General features: G+C 41.0%; 2 gene segments (V, D, J or C); both read left to right on the forward strand.

Moving 5' to 3' along the window:
* The first annotated feature begins 3,899 nt into the window (after nucleotides 1-3,899).
* Nucleotides 3,900-4,388, forward strand: LOC124002273. The segment is given in 2 exon segments: nucleotides 3,900-3,955; nucleotides 4,036-4,388. Coding segments are annotated over 2 exon segments (402 nt in total).
* A 3,497-nt stretch (nucleotides 4,389-7,885) lies between these two features.
* Nucleotides 7,886-11,706, forward strand: LOC124001155. The segment is given in 5 exon segments: nucleotides 7,886-8,032; nucleotides 9,903-10,253; nucleotides 10,460-10,483; nucleotides 10,672-10,778; nucleotides 11,316-11,706. Coding segments are annotated over 5 exon segments (585 nt in total).
* Nucleotides 11,707-16,230: the final 4,524 nt, after the last annotated feature.

Genomic DNA, 16,230 nt, shown 5'->3' on the forward strand with positions numbered 1-16,230 from the left:
TGACTAAGATACTCCCTCCTCCCTCCACCACTCAGTCCTCCCTGGATGTGACTAAGATATTCCCTCCACCACTCAGTCCTCCCTGGATGTGACTAAAATACTCCCTCCACCGCTCAGTCCTCCCTGGATGTGACTAAGATACTCCCTCCTCCCTCCACCGCTCAGTCCTCCCTGGATGTGACTAAAATACTCCCTCCACCACTCAGACCTCCCTGGATGTGACTAAGATACTCCCTCCTCCCTCCACCACTCAGTCCTCCCTGGATGTGACTAAGATACTCCCTCCACCACTCAGTCCTCCCTGGATGTGACTAAGATACTCCCTCCACCGCTCAGTCCTCCCTGGATGTGACTAAGATACTCCCTCCACCACTCAGTCCTCCCTGGATGTGACTAAGATACTCCCTCCACCGCTCAGTCCTCCCTGGATGTGACTAAGATACTCCCTCCACCACTCAGTCCTCCCTGGATGTGACTAAGATACTCCCTCCACCGTTCAGTCCTCCCTGGATGTGACTAAGATACTCCCTCCACCGCTCAGTCCTCCCTGGATGTGACTAAAATACTCCCTCCTCCCTCCACCACTCAGTCCTCCCTGGATGTGACTAAGATACTCCCTCCACCGTTCAGTCCTCCCTGGATGTGACTAAGATACTCCCTCCACCGTTCAGTCCTCCCTGGATGTGATTAAGATACTCCCTCCACCACTCAGTCCTCCCTGGATGTGACTAAGATACTCCCTCCAGTGTATTTCTGTACTGCCAGACAGGACAGTGTATTTCTGTACTGCCAGACAGGACAGTGTATTTCTGTACTGCCAGACAGGATATTGCATCAGGTCCTATCTCAGCCATACAAACCCAACTCTGAGATATATAGTCACACCTCACACCTCCTACAGTGTTCTGAACCACAGCCTCAATGCTGAACATCCTCAATGCTAAACATCCTCAATGCTAAACATGTGTAATGCAAAACATCCTCAACGCCAAACATCCTCAATACTAAACATCCTCACTGCTAAACATCCCCAATACTAAAACATCCTCACTGCTAAACATCCCCAATACTAAAACATCCTCACTGCTAAACATCTGCAATACTAAACATCTCCAATACTAAAACATCCTCACTGCTAAACATCCTCAACGCTAAACATCCTCACTGCTGAACATCCCCAATACTAAAACATCCTCAATGCTAAACATCCTCACTGCTGAACATCCCCAATTCTAAAACATCCTCAATGCTAAACATCCTCACTGCTAAACATCCTCAATGCAAAACATCCCCAATACTAAAACATCCTCACTGCTAAACATCCCCAATACTAAACATCCTCACTGCTAAACATCCTCACTGCTAAACATCCCCAATACTAAAACATCCTCAATGCTAAACATCCTCAATGCGAAACATCCTCAATGCTAAACATCCTCAATGCAAAACATCCTCACTGCTAAACATCCTCACTAATGAACATTTGCAATGCTAAACATCCTCACTGCTAAACATCATCAATACTGAACATTTGCAATGCTAAACATCGTCAATACTAAGCATCCTAAACATCCTCCATGGTAAACATCCTCAAAAATGTGTAATAATATTTTGTTTATTTTCTTCAAAATACAGACTAACTTCTGCTCCTGTATCAATAACTTCTGCTCCTGTATCAATAACTTCTGTTACTGTATCAATAACTTATGTTACTGTATCAATAACTTATGTACCTGTATCAATAACTTATCTTCCTGTATCAATAACTTCTGCTCCTGTATCAATAACTTCTGTTACTGTATCAATAACTTCTGTTCCTGTATCAATAACTTCTGTTACTGTATCAATAACTTCTGCTCCTGTATCAATAACTTCTGTTACTGTATTAATAACTTATGTTCCTGTGTCAAAAACTTATGTTACTGTATCAATAACTTCTGTTACTGTATCAATAACTTCTGTTACTGTATCAATAACTTCTGTTACTGTATCAATAACTTCTGTTAATGTATCAATAACTTATGTTCCTGTATCAATAACTTCTGTTCCTGTATCCATAACGTCTGTTCCTGTATCAATAACTTCTGCTCCTGTCTCAATAAATTCTGTTCCTATATCAATAACTTCTGCTCCTGTATCAATAACTTCTGTTACTGTATCAATAACTTTTGTTACCGTATCAATAACTTTTGTTCCTGTATCAATAACTTCTGTTACTGTATCAATAACTTCTGTTCCTGTATCAATAACTTCTGTTACTGTATCAATAACTTCTGCTCCTGTATCAATAACTTCTGTTACTGTATTAATAACTTATGTTCCTGTGTCAAAAACTTCTGTTACTGTATCAATAACTTCTGTTAATGTATCAATAACTTATGTTCCTGTATCAATAACTTCTGCTCCTGTATCAATAACTTCTGCTCCTGTATCAATAACTTATGTTCCTGTATCAATAACTTCTGTTACTGTATCAATAACTTCTGCTCCTGTATCAATAACTTCTGTTACTGTATTAATAACGTATGTTCCTGTGTCAAAAACTTCTGTTACTCTATCAATAACTTCTGTTACTGTATCAATAAATTATGTTCCTATATCAATAACTTCTGCTCCTGTATCAATAACTTCTGCTCCTGTATCAATAAATTCTGTTCCTATATCAATAACTTCTGCTCCTGTATCAATAACTTCTGTTACTATATCAATAACGTTTGTTACCGTATCAATAACTTTTGTTCCTGTATCAATAACTTCTGTTCCTGTATCAATAACTTCTGTTCCTGTATCAATAACTTCTGCTCCTGTATCAATAACTTCTGTTACTATATCAATAACGTTTGTTACCGTATCAATAACTTTTGTTCCTGTATCAATAACTTATGTTCCTGTATCAATAACTTCTGCTCCTGTATCAATAACTTATGTTACTGTATAAATAACTTCTGCTCCTGTATCAATAACTTCTGTTACTGTATCAATAACTTCTGTTCCTGTATCAATAACGTCTGTTCCTGTATCAATAACTTCTGTTACTGTATCAATAACTTCTGTTCCGGTATCAATAACTTCTGTTACTGTATCAATAACTTCTGTTCCGGTATCAATAACTTCTGTTACTGTATCAATAACGTCTGCTCCTGTATCAATAACTTCTGTTACTGTATCAATAACTTCTGTTCCGGTATCAATAACTTCTGTTCCGGTATCAATAACTTCTGTTCCTGTATCAATAACTTCTGTTACTGTAACAAAAACTTCTGTTACTGTATCAATCATTTCTGTTACCGCACCAATAACTTCTGTTACTGTATCAATAACTTCTGTTCCTGTATCAATAACTTATGTTCCTGTATCAATAACTTCCAGCTGATCCAGCAGAACGCAGTAATGTCACACTGTACTGTAGGTAGACACGTCAACTATAAGCTCCTCCCTCCTCAGAACAAAGACTCACTAAACCCCTCCCCTCCTTCTCTGCTCCCCTCTCCTTCTCTCCTCCCCTCCCCTCCTTCTCTCCTCCCCACTCCCCTCCTTCTCTCCTCCCCTCTCCTCCCCCTCCTCATCCCTCCCCTCCTTCCCCTCTCACCTCCTTCTCTCCTCCACACACCCACACCCCTCCCCTCCTCACCCCCTCCTGCTCTCCTCATCCCTCCCCTCCTTCTCCCCTCCTTCTCTCCTCCCTCCTTCTCTCCTCCTCCCTCCTTCTCTCCTCCCCCTCACCTCCTTCTCTCCTCCCCTCCTTGTTCTCTCCTCCCCTCCTTCTTCTCTCCTCCTTCTCTCCTCCTCTCCTTCTTCTCCCCTCCCCTCCTTCTCTCCTCCCCTCTCCTCCTGGGGAATTACCATTGAGTTCCTACCTCAGCCTTTTCATTTGTCTTCGTATCTATCCGCACTAAAAAAGTCACCATGTTCAAAATATTTACCACGTTCCTCGTTTGTCTCTCCTTCCTCTCAGGTAAGTGTCACAGAGATATGTTATATCCACTGTGGCGTCTCTGTAATGTCCTCTTGACTGTGTTCTCCTCCCCTCTGTAGAGGAGGTGGTGTTCTCCTCCTCTCTCCTCATCCGCCAGACTCCTCAACACCTCCTGAGGAGGACAACTGAACACAGAGAGGCACACCTGGACTGTCACCACGGCGACAACGACTACCCGTACATGCTGTGGTACCAACAGAAGGACAAGGGAGGACAGAAGACCATGGAACTCATTGGAACTCTACACTATACAAACCCAACTCTTGAGAAGAACTATGAAACACGGTTCAACTTAACAGGTCATTCCAAGGCCAAAGCCAGCCTGGTTATCTCTGAGATAAACCCTACAGACAGTGCCGTGTATTACTGTGCAGCCAGTCAGCACAGTGCTGCAAATTCATTCCCTCACTAACCAAAAACTACTGGTCGTATCAACATGACACACCTGCACAACGTTAACTCTAACTGTCTCTGGTGAACAATGAATGTGTGGTTGTATATTTAGCTGGGTGGGTAGAGAAGGCAGTCCATACACAACGCAGTCTGTTGTGTCTACACAGTCTACCTCAACATGGGTTATAAGTTAGCTTATACTGAATATCACAGCAGCAGTATGTAACGGGGTTCTTCCGTCGAAGGAGAGGCGGAGCGTGGTTGAAGTTCATGGTTTTTTCATAAGAAAAACTATACATGAACAGAATACAAAACAATAAATGTGAAAACCCGAAACCAGTCCCGTGTGGTACAAACACTGACACAGTAGACAATCAATCACCCACAAAACCCAACACCAAACAGGCTAGCTAAATATGGTTCCCAATCAGAGACAATGACTAACACCTGCCTCTGATTGAGAACCATATCAGGCCAAAACACTTAGAAACAGACAAACTAGACACACAACATAGAATGCCCACTCAGATCACACCCTGACCAAACAAAACATAGAAACATACAAAGCAAACTATGGTCAGGGTGTGACAATGTAACAGTCTAGTAATCAGAGGCTACCTCTGGTACATGTAACTGTGGAGGAATCAGAGGCTACCTCTGGTACATGTAACTGTGGAGGAATCAGAGGCTACCTCTGGTACATGTAACTGTGGAGGAATCAGAGGCTACCTCTGGTACATGTAACTGTGGGGGAATCAGAGGCTACCTCTGGTACATGTAACTGTGGGGGAATCAGAGGCTACCTCTGGTACATGTAACTGTGGGGGAATCAGAGGCTACCTCTGGTACATGTAACTGTGGAGGAATCAGAGGCTACCTCTGGTACATGTAACTGTGGAGGAATCAGAGGCTACCTCTGGTACATGTAACTGTGGAGGAATCAGAGGCTACCTCTGGTACATGTAACTGTGGAGGAATCAGAGGCTACCTCTGGTACATGTAACTGTGGAGGAATCAGAGGCTACCTCTGGTACATGTAACTGTGGGGGAATCAGAGGCTACCTCTGGTACATGTAACTGTGGGGAATCAGAGGCTACCTCTGGTACATGTAACTGTGGGGAATCAGAGGCTACCTCTGGTACATGTAACTGTGGGGGAATCAGAGGCTACCTCTGGTACATGTAACTGTGGAGGAATCAGAGGCTACCTCTGGTACTGAACATCTTATTATTGATGTCTTCATCAAAACTATGAAATAACACATATGGAATCATGTAGTAACCAAAATAGTGTTAAAAAAATCAAGATTCTTCAAAGTAGCCTTTACCTTGGTGACAGCTTTGCACACTCTCTAGAGTTGTTGTCCTCGAACCTGCAGGCCAAGTTAGTGGTTCTACACTTTCAAAGATAGATATAACAAACAGTATATGGGTGTTTCTCTGACTGTCTGACTGTCACCCAGGTGTCCCTGGTATATAGGTCTACCCTTGTATCAAATTATACTATTTGACTAAAAAGGGAGAAGTTTCTTAGAGTTGACCTTCCATTGACCTCTGGAGGGTCAGATTACACAGAAATCAACCCAGGAGTCTAAACTATCCTAGATTATACACTGACCTCTGGAGGGTAAATGTCAGATTACACAAAAATGAAACCAGGAGTCTAAACTATCCTAGATTATACACTGACCTCTGGAGGGTAAATGTCAGATTACACAGAAATCAACCCTGAAGAGGGAGGGGGGGGCGTTTTAGAGACTTAGTGCTGTTGACAGAAATAGAAAGAGTCCGTTTGGAACAGGAACCCCCATATCAACACACCTGCTGCTAAAGACTGATACTGAGCAGGAGAGATGGGTAGAGAGATAGAGAGAGAGACCGGGTGGGGGGAAGGAGGGGAGAGGAAGACGAGAGAATGAGAGAGAGACCGAGTGGGGGGAAGGAGGGAAGAGGAAGACGAGAGAATGAGAGAGAATTTGTGTTTTTGTGCGATGCTTTAACACTGTGGGGACAGGGGGCCACGGTGATATATTCACATAGAGACGCCATACAAAATCTCCTCCCATTCACTTCCATACAAAAACCTCCTCCCATTCACTTCCATACAAAAACCTTCTCTCGTTCATTTCCATACAAAAACAACCTCCCATTCACTTCCATACAAAAACAACCTCCTCCCATTCACTTCCATACAAAAACAACCTCCTTCCATTCACTTCCATACAAAAACCTCCTCTCGTTCATTTCCATACAAAAACAACCTCCTACCATTGACTTCCATACAAAAACCTCCTCCCATTCACTTCCATACAGGATAGGTCTGGGGGCAATTCACACACATTGAGGAGACTGTTAAGGAGCCTGGAGAGATGCTTCTCAAGAGATCAATAATACTGAACAGGATTTTCTTCGTAACATCAAGTTAAATTCATTAGATATTGGAGTTTGTTTGATTCCTGCTTGACAACAAAACGTATTCTAAACCAACTAGGTGATGGTGTTTTAAAGTCCCCATGGATATATATATCTATATAGAGAGAGATCTGAGGTAGTATCTGTTCTCTGTATCTCTGAGTATCTCTGTTCATTTTCCCTAGAGGGTGAATGACAGAGAGATCTGAGGTAGTATCTGTTCTCTGTATCTTTATCTCTGTTCATTTTCCCTAGAGGGTGAATGACAGAGAGATCTGAGGTAGTATCTGTATCTCTGTATCTCTGAGTATCTCTGTTCATTTTCCCTAGAGGGTGAATGACAGAGAGATCTGAGGTAGTATCTGTTCTCTGTATCTCTGAGTATCTCTGTTCATTTTCCCTAGAGGGTGAATGACAGAGAGATCTGAGGTAGTATCTGTTCTCTGTATCTCTGAGTATCTCTGTTCATTTTCCCTAGAGGGTGAATGACAGAGATCTGAGGTAGTATCTGTTCTCTGTATCTCTGAGTATCTCTGTTCATTTTCCCTAGAGGATGAATGACAGAGAGATCTGAGGTATTTTTGGAATAGGAGAGTAGCGATGTGACACTGGAAGTGTGCCCTACTTTGGAAATGGAACAAAGCTCACTGTTTTAGGTAAGTTATTAACTTCTTAAAGATTCATAATATGTATGTACATATGTAACCCTGAAGGTGTTTCGTTGCCAATAAGAGTCTCCTAAAGTGGTCAATCTGAACTAAAGGGTTGATGTGAAAACGCCGTGACTTTAAACCAACCAGCCTTCTTTGGCAAAGGAACCAAACTCACTGTTTTAGGTAAATACTTCCTACTTTCTTATCGAGAAATGTATGATTTTCTATTTTCTTTCTTCATAAAAACATGAATAATTGACAAAAAGCAAGCATTCTTAAAGTATTTCTGATGCCAAAAGCATAGAACAAGGCAGTAGTAGTTGGTCCATTACTGCTCAGTATGTCCACACTGTGACAACTATAATCCTGCATTGTTTGGAGCAGGAACCAAACTGACTGTTCTGGGTAAGAGAATATTCACCATGATGGAAGTAATGGGACTCTATGTTGTGGTGTAGTAGCATAGTGATGTGAAGATTCAGTATATTAAATTAGTTCATACTAGTGTTACTCCACTCAATGCTTTTTGATGTTAAGCCTGTACACTGTGCCAACTATGAGGCACACTTCGGTTCAGGCACTAAATTAACAGTTCTCGGTAAGTCATCCGTACACGATGTTTGCCTTTATGTGTCGTCTGAGTTAGACAACGTAATTGTGAGGAGAGAGATGTGATATCCTAGTAAATTATAGTATGTTTGCCTTTATGTGTCGTCTGAGTTAGACAACGTAATTGTGAGGAGAGAGATGTGATATCCTAGTAAGTTATAGTATGTTTGCCTTTATGTGTCGTCTGAGTTAGACAACGTAATTGTGAGGAGAGAGATGTGATATCCTAGTAGATTATAGTATGTTTGCCTCATCTATGTGTTCTAAACTGGTAAGAACAGGGTGTTGGTTGGTATTATGAGAATAGATTTATCAAAGGTCGTGATCGGGGATGGAAAGTTCTAGAAAACAGCACAGCTAGAGACTAATTCTATACTAGAGCAGTGTTCCACTGTACTGTGTTAATGGTGCCAGGCTCAGCACGTCTATATATCTATATTAGAGCAGTATTCCACTGTACTGTGTTAATGGTGCCGGGCTCAGCACATCTATATATCTATACTAGAGCAGTGTTGCTCAGCATGTCTATATATCTATAGTAGAGCAGTATTCCACTGTACTGTGTTAATGGTGCCGGGCTCAGCACGTCTATATATCTATACTAGAGCAGTGTTGCTCAGCATGTCTATATATCTATATTAGAGCAGTATTCCACTGTACTGTGTTAATGGTGCCAGGCTCAGCACGTCTATACTGTATATCTATATTAGAGCAGTGTTCCACTGTACTGTGTTCATGGTGCTGGCCAGGTTGACTTCAGCGGAGGAACCCGCTTAACTGTTCTAGACAAAACACCAAAATAAAAATAATCAAATTAACCAAATGACTGTTGAAGATGGAAACCACTTACATTTCATTAGAAAAATAGTCACAATAATGTATTTGGTTATAATTTAGATGATACCCGTGGCTGAGTTACTGTGAAGAGTATTTGAATGTACTTCTAACAGAGTAACAAAGGTTGAGAATGTCCAGAGTCCTTGTCAGAACTAGAGACTTTAGGATACAGCCTTGTCGCTCTGCGCTCGTACTCGGGAAGCATACTTTGGAGCCGGCACCACACTCACCGTTTTAGGAAAGAAAATATACTACCAAATGTTACAAACTAGCATGGAGAAAACATGTACAATATTCTGCAATATAAAAACAGTTACACTAAACTAAAATGTTTAAACTAAAATGTTATTTTAATGTAACTGGATCACAGTAAAAACATCAGTTATCTTCCTCTAACATCTTACACAACAAGGTATCAGACCCAGGATTGAGGTAGAAAGAGGTCTGGTTCTATGCCCAGACCCAGGATTGAGGTATAAAGTGGTCTGGTTCTATGCCCAGACCCAGGATTGAGGTATAAAGTAGTCTGGTTCTATGCCCAGACCCAGTCTACATCTCTCATGGTATTGAAGAATGAAGTGGTCTGGTTCTATGCCCAGACCCAGTCTACATCTCTCATGTTATTGAGGTATAAAGTGGTCTGGTTCTATGCCCAGACCCAGTCTACATCTCTCATGGTATTGAGGTATAAAGTGGTCTGGTTCTATGCCCAGACCCAGTCTACATCTCTCATGGTATTGAGGTATAAAGTGCTTATCCTGCCTACTTTGGAGAGGGAACCATGCTAACAGTTCTGGGAAGGACGCTGCCAAAATACTGTAATAATGGTATATTATAGCTTTCATGTTCGACCTGTTTTGCCAATGACTTTGGCAGCTGGGTTGCAAAGAGGTTCACTCTGAGATGCTGAATGAAATGTTGTGTTATTATGGGCTTGTCTGGACACAGAATCAAGTTCAGGTCTGAGTGGACAACAAATAGAGTCATTAAAGGTTAAAGCTTCTCCTATTTCCTCCCTGCAGAGCCAGACATCCCTGTCACTCCACCCAAAGTCAAAGTCCTTCCACCCTCCACTAAGGAGTGTGAAGATAGAAACAAGAAGAAGAAGAAGACGTTGGTGTGTGTGGCCACCGACTTCTACCCCGACCACGTCACTGTGTTCTGGAAGTTAAATGGAGGCGCCAACATCACCGATGGAGTGGGGACCGACAACACTGCCTTGAGGGATGAAAACAGACGCTACAGTATCACCAGCAGACTGAGAGTCCCAGCCAAGACATGGAACACGGCCTCTAACAGATTCACCTGCGCCATCCGCTTCTTCAATGGGACCGATAACATATATGTTGCAGATCACATTAACGGAGAAGGAGGTATGGTCAAATTATGAACTAAAACCCTGTCCTTGTTTATGAGAAGAAACGGGTTTTATTGAACGACAATAGTATGCTTCTCTGTATTTGTCATTCTCTAGTAAAATAGTAAGTAAACTAGTGAGCTTCTCTACATCATTATGTAGAACTAGGATGTACATTAGCCTGTGTCATGTGAAACACTGCTTTGTTTCTTCCATGTCAAGGTGGTGATGGAGGGATGACGACAGGTAAATGTGTCCATTCTATACTGAACTACTTATTGTTCATGCCAAATACATGGAATACATAGAACCTATAGTTTACATAATACTGTTTACAATACTATCATATTTAGTCATGCCTAATCTGCGGAACAATATTAACCTGACAGCATCTTAGTCAAGGTCATTTCAATGTCTTATTGTCCTTATTGTAGAGTACTACGTGAAGAGCACCCAGACTGCCAAGCTGGCCTACAGCATCTTCATCGCTAAGAGTACCTTCTACGGCCTGGTCGTCGTGGCTCTGATTTGGAAGTTTCAGGTGAGTTCACTGCTACTATGATGAGGGACGTCACACAGCCTTCTCTCTCTTCTTCAATCTATGTCTTGTGCCAGCTAGCCTGGTCGCAGTTCTGTTTGTGCTGTTATGGTCGGCATGACAACGACATACTGTAGGAGTTGGCAGGAAAGCACAAACAGATCTGGGACCAGGCTAGCTTTGTGCTAATAAAGGATCTAAGATGGCAACATACTGTCTTTATACTGTATCTCTGTGTTCCCATACAGACACCACACTGTCTTTATCCTGTATCTCTGTGTTCCCATACAGACACCATACTGTCTTTATCCTGTATCTCTGTGTTCCCATACAGACACCATACTGTCTTTAGCCTGTATCTCTGTGTTTCCATACAGACACCATACTGTCTTTATCCTGTATCTCTGTGTCTGTGTTTCCATACAGACATCATACAGACACCATACTGTCTTTATCCTGTATCTCTGTGTCTGTGTTTCCATACAGACACCATACAGACACCATACTGTCTTTATCCTGTACCTCTGTGTTCCCATACAGCGCTCCTCAGATAAACAGATGTAATTGATCCCTGACTGAGACCAGGCCACCTGTGGAAGCTGAACTCTGTGGACTGGAGGGAGTCATGTGTGGCATAAGGCTCTGGTGAAAAGTAGTGCACTTTAAAGTAGTGCACTATAAAGTAGTGCACTATAAAGTAGTGCACTATAAAGGGAATAGGATGCCATTTGGGACGAAGAACAAACCCATTTCTATCATGTGATTACAATGTACAGTGTGCTGTCTATTATCTGTCACTTACTAGACAATGTGAGGATGTATTTTATCTATCACTTACTAGACAATGTGAGGATGTATTTTATCTATCACTTACTAGACAATGTGAGGATGTATTTTATCTATCACTTACTAGACAATGTGAGGATGTATTTTATCTATCACTTACTAGACAATGTGAGGATGTATTTTATCTGTCACTTACTAGACAATGTGAGGATGTATTTTATCTATCACTTACTAGACAATGTGAGGATGTATTTTATCTGTCACTTACTAGACAATGTGAGGATGTATTTTATCTATCACTTACTAGACAATGTGAGGATGTATTTTATCTGTCACTTACTAGACAATGTGAGGATGTATTTTATCTGTCACTTACTAGACAATGTGAGGATGTATTTTATCTGTCACTTACTAGACAATGTGAGGATGTATTTTATCTATCACTTACTAGACAATGTGAGGATGTATTTTATCTGTCACTTACTAGACAATGTGAGGATGTATTTTATCTGTCACTTACTAGACAATGTGAGGATGTATTTTATCTATCACTTACTAGACAATGTGAGGATGTATTTTATCTGTCACTTACTAGACAATGTGAGGATGTATTTTATCTATCACTTACTAGACAATGTGAGGATGTATTTTATCTATCACTTACTAGACAATGTGAGGATGTATTTTATCTATCACTTAGACAATGTGAGATGTATTTTATCTGTCAACTGACAATGAGGATGTATTTTATCTGTCACTTACTAGACAATGTGAGGATGTATTTTATCTGTCACTTACTAGACAATGTGAGGATGTATTTTATCTGTCACTTACTAGACAATGTGAGGATGTATTTTATCTATCACTTACTAGACAATGTGAGGATGTATTTTATCTGTCACTTACTAGACAATGTGAGGATGTATTTTATCTGTCACTTACTAGACAATGTGAGGATGTATTTTATCTGTCACTTACTAGACAATGTGAGGATGTATTTTATCTGTCACTTACTAGACAATGTGAGGATGTATTTTATCGTCCCCAATAAACAGAATCTTTATTCATGTATTCACTGAGTGTACAAAACATTAAGAACACCTTCCTCATCCTCCCCCTTGAATTCGTCGGGGACATGGACTCTACAAGGTGTCTAAAGCGTTCCACAGGGATACTGGCCCCATGTTGACTCCACAAGGTGTCGAAAGCGTTCCACAGGGATGCTGGTCCATGTTGACTCCACAAGGTGTCTAAAGTGTTCCACAGGGATACTGGCCCCATGTTGACTCCACAAGGTGTCGAAAGCGTTCCACAGGGATGCTGGCCCATGTTGACTCCACAAGGTGTCGAAAGCGTTCCACAGGGATACTGGCCCCATGTTGACTCCACAAGGTGTCGAAAGCGTTCCACAGGGATGCTGGCCCATGTTGACTCCAATGCTTCCCACAGTTGTGTCAAGTTGGCTGGATGTCCTTTGGGTGGTGGACCATTCTTGATACACAAGGGAAACTGTTGAGTGTGAAAAACCCAGCAGCGTTGCAGTTCTTGACAGAAACAGTGTGCCCAGCACCTACTACCCTACCCTCGTTCAAAGGCACTTAAATATTTTGTCTTACCCATTCACCCTCTGAAGGACACACATACACAATCCATGTCTCTATTGTCTCAAGGCATAACAATTTAACCCGTCTCCTCGCCTTCATCTACACTAACGGGATTTAACAAGTGGGATCATAGCTTTCACCTGGATTCACCTGGCCAATGTATATCATGGAAAGAGCAGGTGTTCATAATGTTTTGCTCACTCAGTGTATATGAGTTAATTCAGGAAGTGTGACAAAAACATATTCCATGAACTTACAAAACCAACATTTATGTTAATTTATGTATTATTATTGTTGCAGGAATTACTGCATAGTGTGTACAATATAAATATATGTTGCTTTCCAATTTCAATGTTTTGCTGATGAACAACACATTCAATAATGTGCAACTTGAGGCGTCCGGGTTTGGCCCCGGTAGGTTTGGCCCCGGTAGGTTTGGCCCCGGTAGGTTTGGCCCCGGTAGGTTTGGCCCCGGTAGGTTTGGCCCCAGTAGGCCAACATTATAAATAGGAATAGAGGCCGGGTTTGGCCCCGGTAGGTTTGGCCCCAGTAGGCCGACATTATAAATAGGAATAGAGGCCGGGTTTGGCCCCGGTAGGTTTGGCCCCAGTAGGCCGACATTATAAATAGGAATAGAGGCCGGGTTTGGCCCCGGTAGGCCGACATTATAAATAAGAATTTGGTTTTCAACTGACTTGCCTCGTTAAATAAAGATTAAATAAAAAATATATATAATTAGTCTGTTCAGGTGTCATTTTATCAGTCAGTTGTTACTATATTACTCACTTGTTACTATATTACTCACTTGTTACTATATACTATACTCACTTGTTACTATATACTATACTCACTTGTTACTATATACTCACTTGTTACTATATACTCACTTGTTACTATATACTCACTTGTTACTATATACTCACTTGTTACTATATTACTCACTTGTTACTATATACTCACTTGTTACTATATACTCACTTGTTACTATATTACTCACTTGTTACTATATTACTCACGTGTTACTATATACTCACTTGTTACTATATACTATACTCACTTGTTACTATATTACTCACTTGTTACTATATTACTCACTTGTTACTATATTACTCACTTGTTACTATATACTCACTTGTTACGATATACTATACTCACTTGTTACCATATACTATACTCTCTTGTTACTATATACTCACTTGTTACTATATTACTCACTTGTTACTATATACTCACTTGTTACTATATACTCACTTGTTACTATATACTCACTTGTTACTATATACTCACTTGTTACTATATTACTCACTTGTTACTATATACTATACTCACTTGTTACTATATACTCACTTGTTACTATATACTCACTTGTTACTATATACTCACTTGTTACTATATACTATACTCACTTGTTACTATATACTATACTCACTTGTTACTATATACTATACTCACGTGTTACTATATACTATACTCACTTGTTACTATATACTCACTTGTTACTATATTAATCACTTGTTACTATATACTCACTTGTTACTATATTACTCACTTGTTACTATATTACTCACTTGTTACTCAATAATAAAGTTGGTAATGTGACTATTTGACTGACTCTTATTTCCACCTAAGAGAAGTTGGTAATGTGACTATTTGACTGACTCTTATTTCCACCTAAGAGAAGTTGGTAATGTTGAAACCTTTGAATGATTCATTACGACTGACTTCCCTCAAAGAGCTCATTTCATGACTCAACACCCAGTCATTATCAGGCTCTTTAATACACATGCTGGCATGTAGTCCTGTTTCCAGTCCCTCCCAGCATGTGGGTGATGACTGAACATGATACACTGTTTGTGACATTACCCAGATACAGGAAATAACACCTGAAATAAGGTCAAGACATGGTAGATATATAACTTCACCTGATGTAACGGTCCTCTTCTGATGAGGAATAGGAAGGATCGGACCAATGAGCAGCGTGGTAAATGTTCATGTTATATTTATTAGAACAGAAACGCTAAACAAAATAACAAAGAGAGTGAAACGAAAACAATACAGTTCTGTGAAACACAGACACAGAAAACAACTACCCACAAACCATATTGGCAAAACAGGCTGCCTAAGTATGGTTCTCAATCAGAGACAACGATCGACAGCTGCCTCTCTGATTGGGAACCATACCAGGCCAAACACAGAAATACAAAGCCTAGAATACACAACATAGAATGCCCACCCTAACTCATGCCCTGACCAAACTAAAACAGAGACATAAAAAAGGAACTAAGGTCAGGACGTGACACCTGAAATAAGGTCAAGACATGGTAGATAGAGTGTCTCTTTGGAGCAGAAACTCTCTGCAATTTTGAATTTTGATTCAACTGTTTCTTTCCATCGAGGGAGTATATTGTTTATGTCTGTATCACGCCTGATTTCTGAGAAACTGCTTTCCTGCCCACAGACAGGAAGTTTCCGTGACACTCTGCAGCGCTGCAGTGCATCATGGTCTCAGACCTCCCGACACTCAGGTGGAACAGTTAAACATCGCCTTCAGAAAGTATTCCGTGACACTCTGCAGCGCTGCAGTGCATCATGGTCTCAGACCACCCGACACTCAGGTGGAACAGTTAAACATCGCCTTCAGAAAGTATTCCGTGACACTCTGCAGCGCTGCAGTGCATCATGGTCTCAGACCTACCGACACTCAGGTGGAACAGTTAAACATCGCCTTCAGAAAGTATTCCGTGACACTCTGCAGCGCTGCAGTGCATCATGGTCTCAGACCTCCCGACACTCAGGTGGAACAGTTAAACATCGCCTTCAGAAAGTATTCCGTGACACTCTGCAGCGCATCATGGTCTCAGACCACCCGACACTCAGGTGGAACAGTTAAACATCACCTTCAGAAAGTATTCCGAGTTATTTTGTTGTTACAGCCTGAATTAAAAACATTTTTATTCAAAATGAATTAAATATAAACACATTTACCCGTCTACAAGCAATACCCCATAATGACAATGGGAAAACGTGTTTTTAAACATTTTTACAAATTTATTGTAAATGAAATA

This window comes from Oncorhynchus gorbuscha, linkage group LG17 (assembly GCF_021184085.1).
Source record: "Oncorhynchus gorbuscha isolate QuinsamMale2020 ecotype Even-year linkage group LG17, OgorEven_v1.0, whole genome shotgun sequence".
In the NCBI taxonomy this organism is placed as follows: domain Eukaryota; kingdom Metazoa; phylum Chordata; class Actinopteri; order Salmoniformes; family Salmonidae; genus Oncorhynchus; species Oncorhynchus gorbuscha.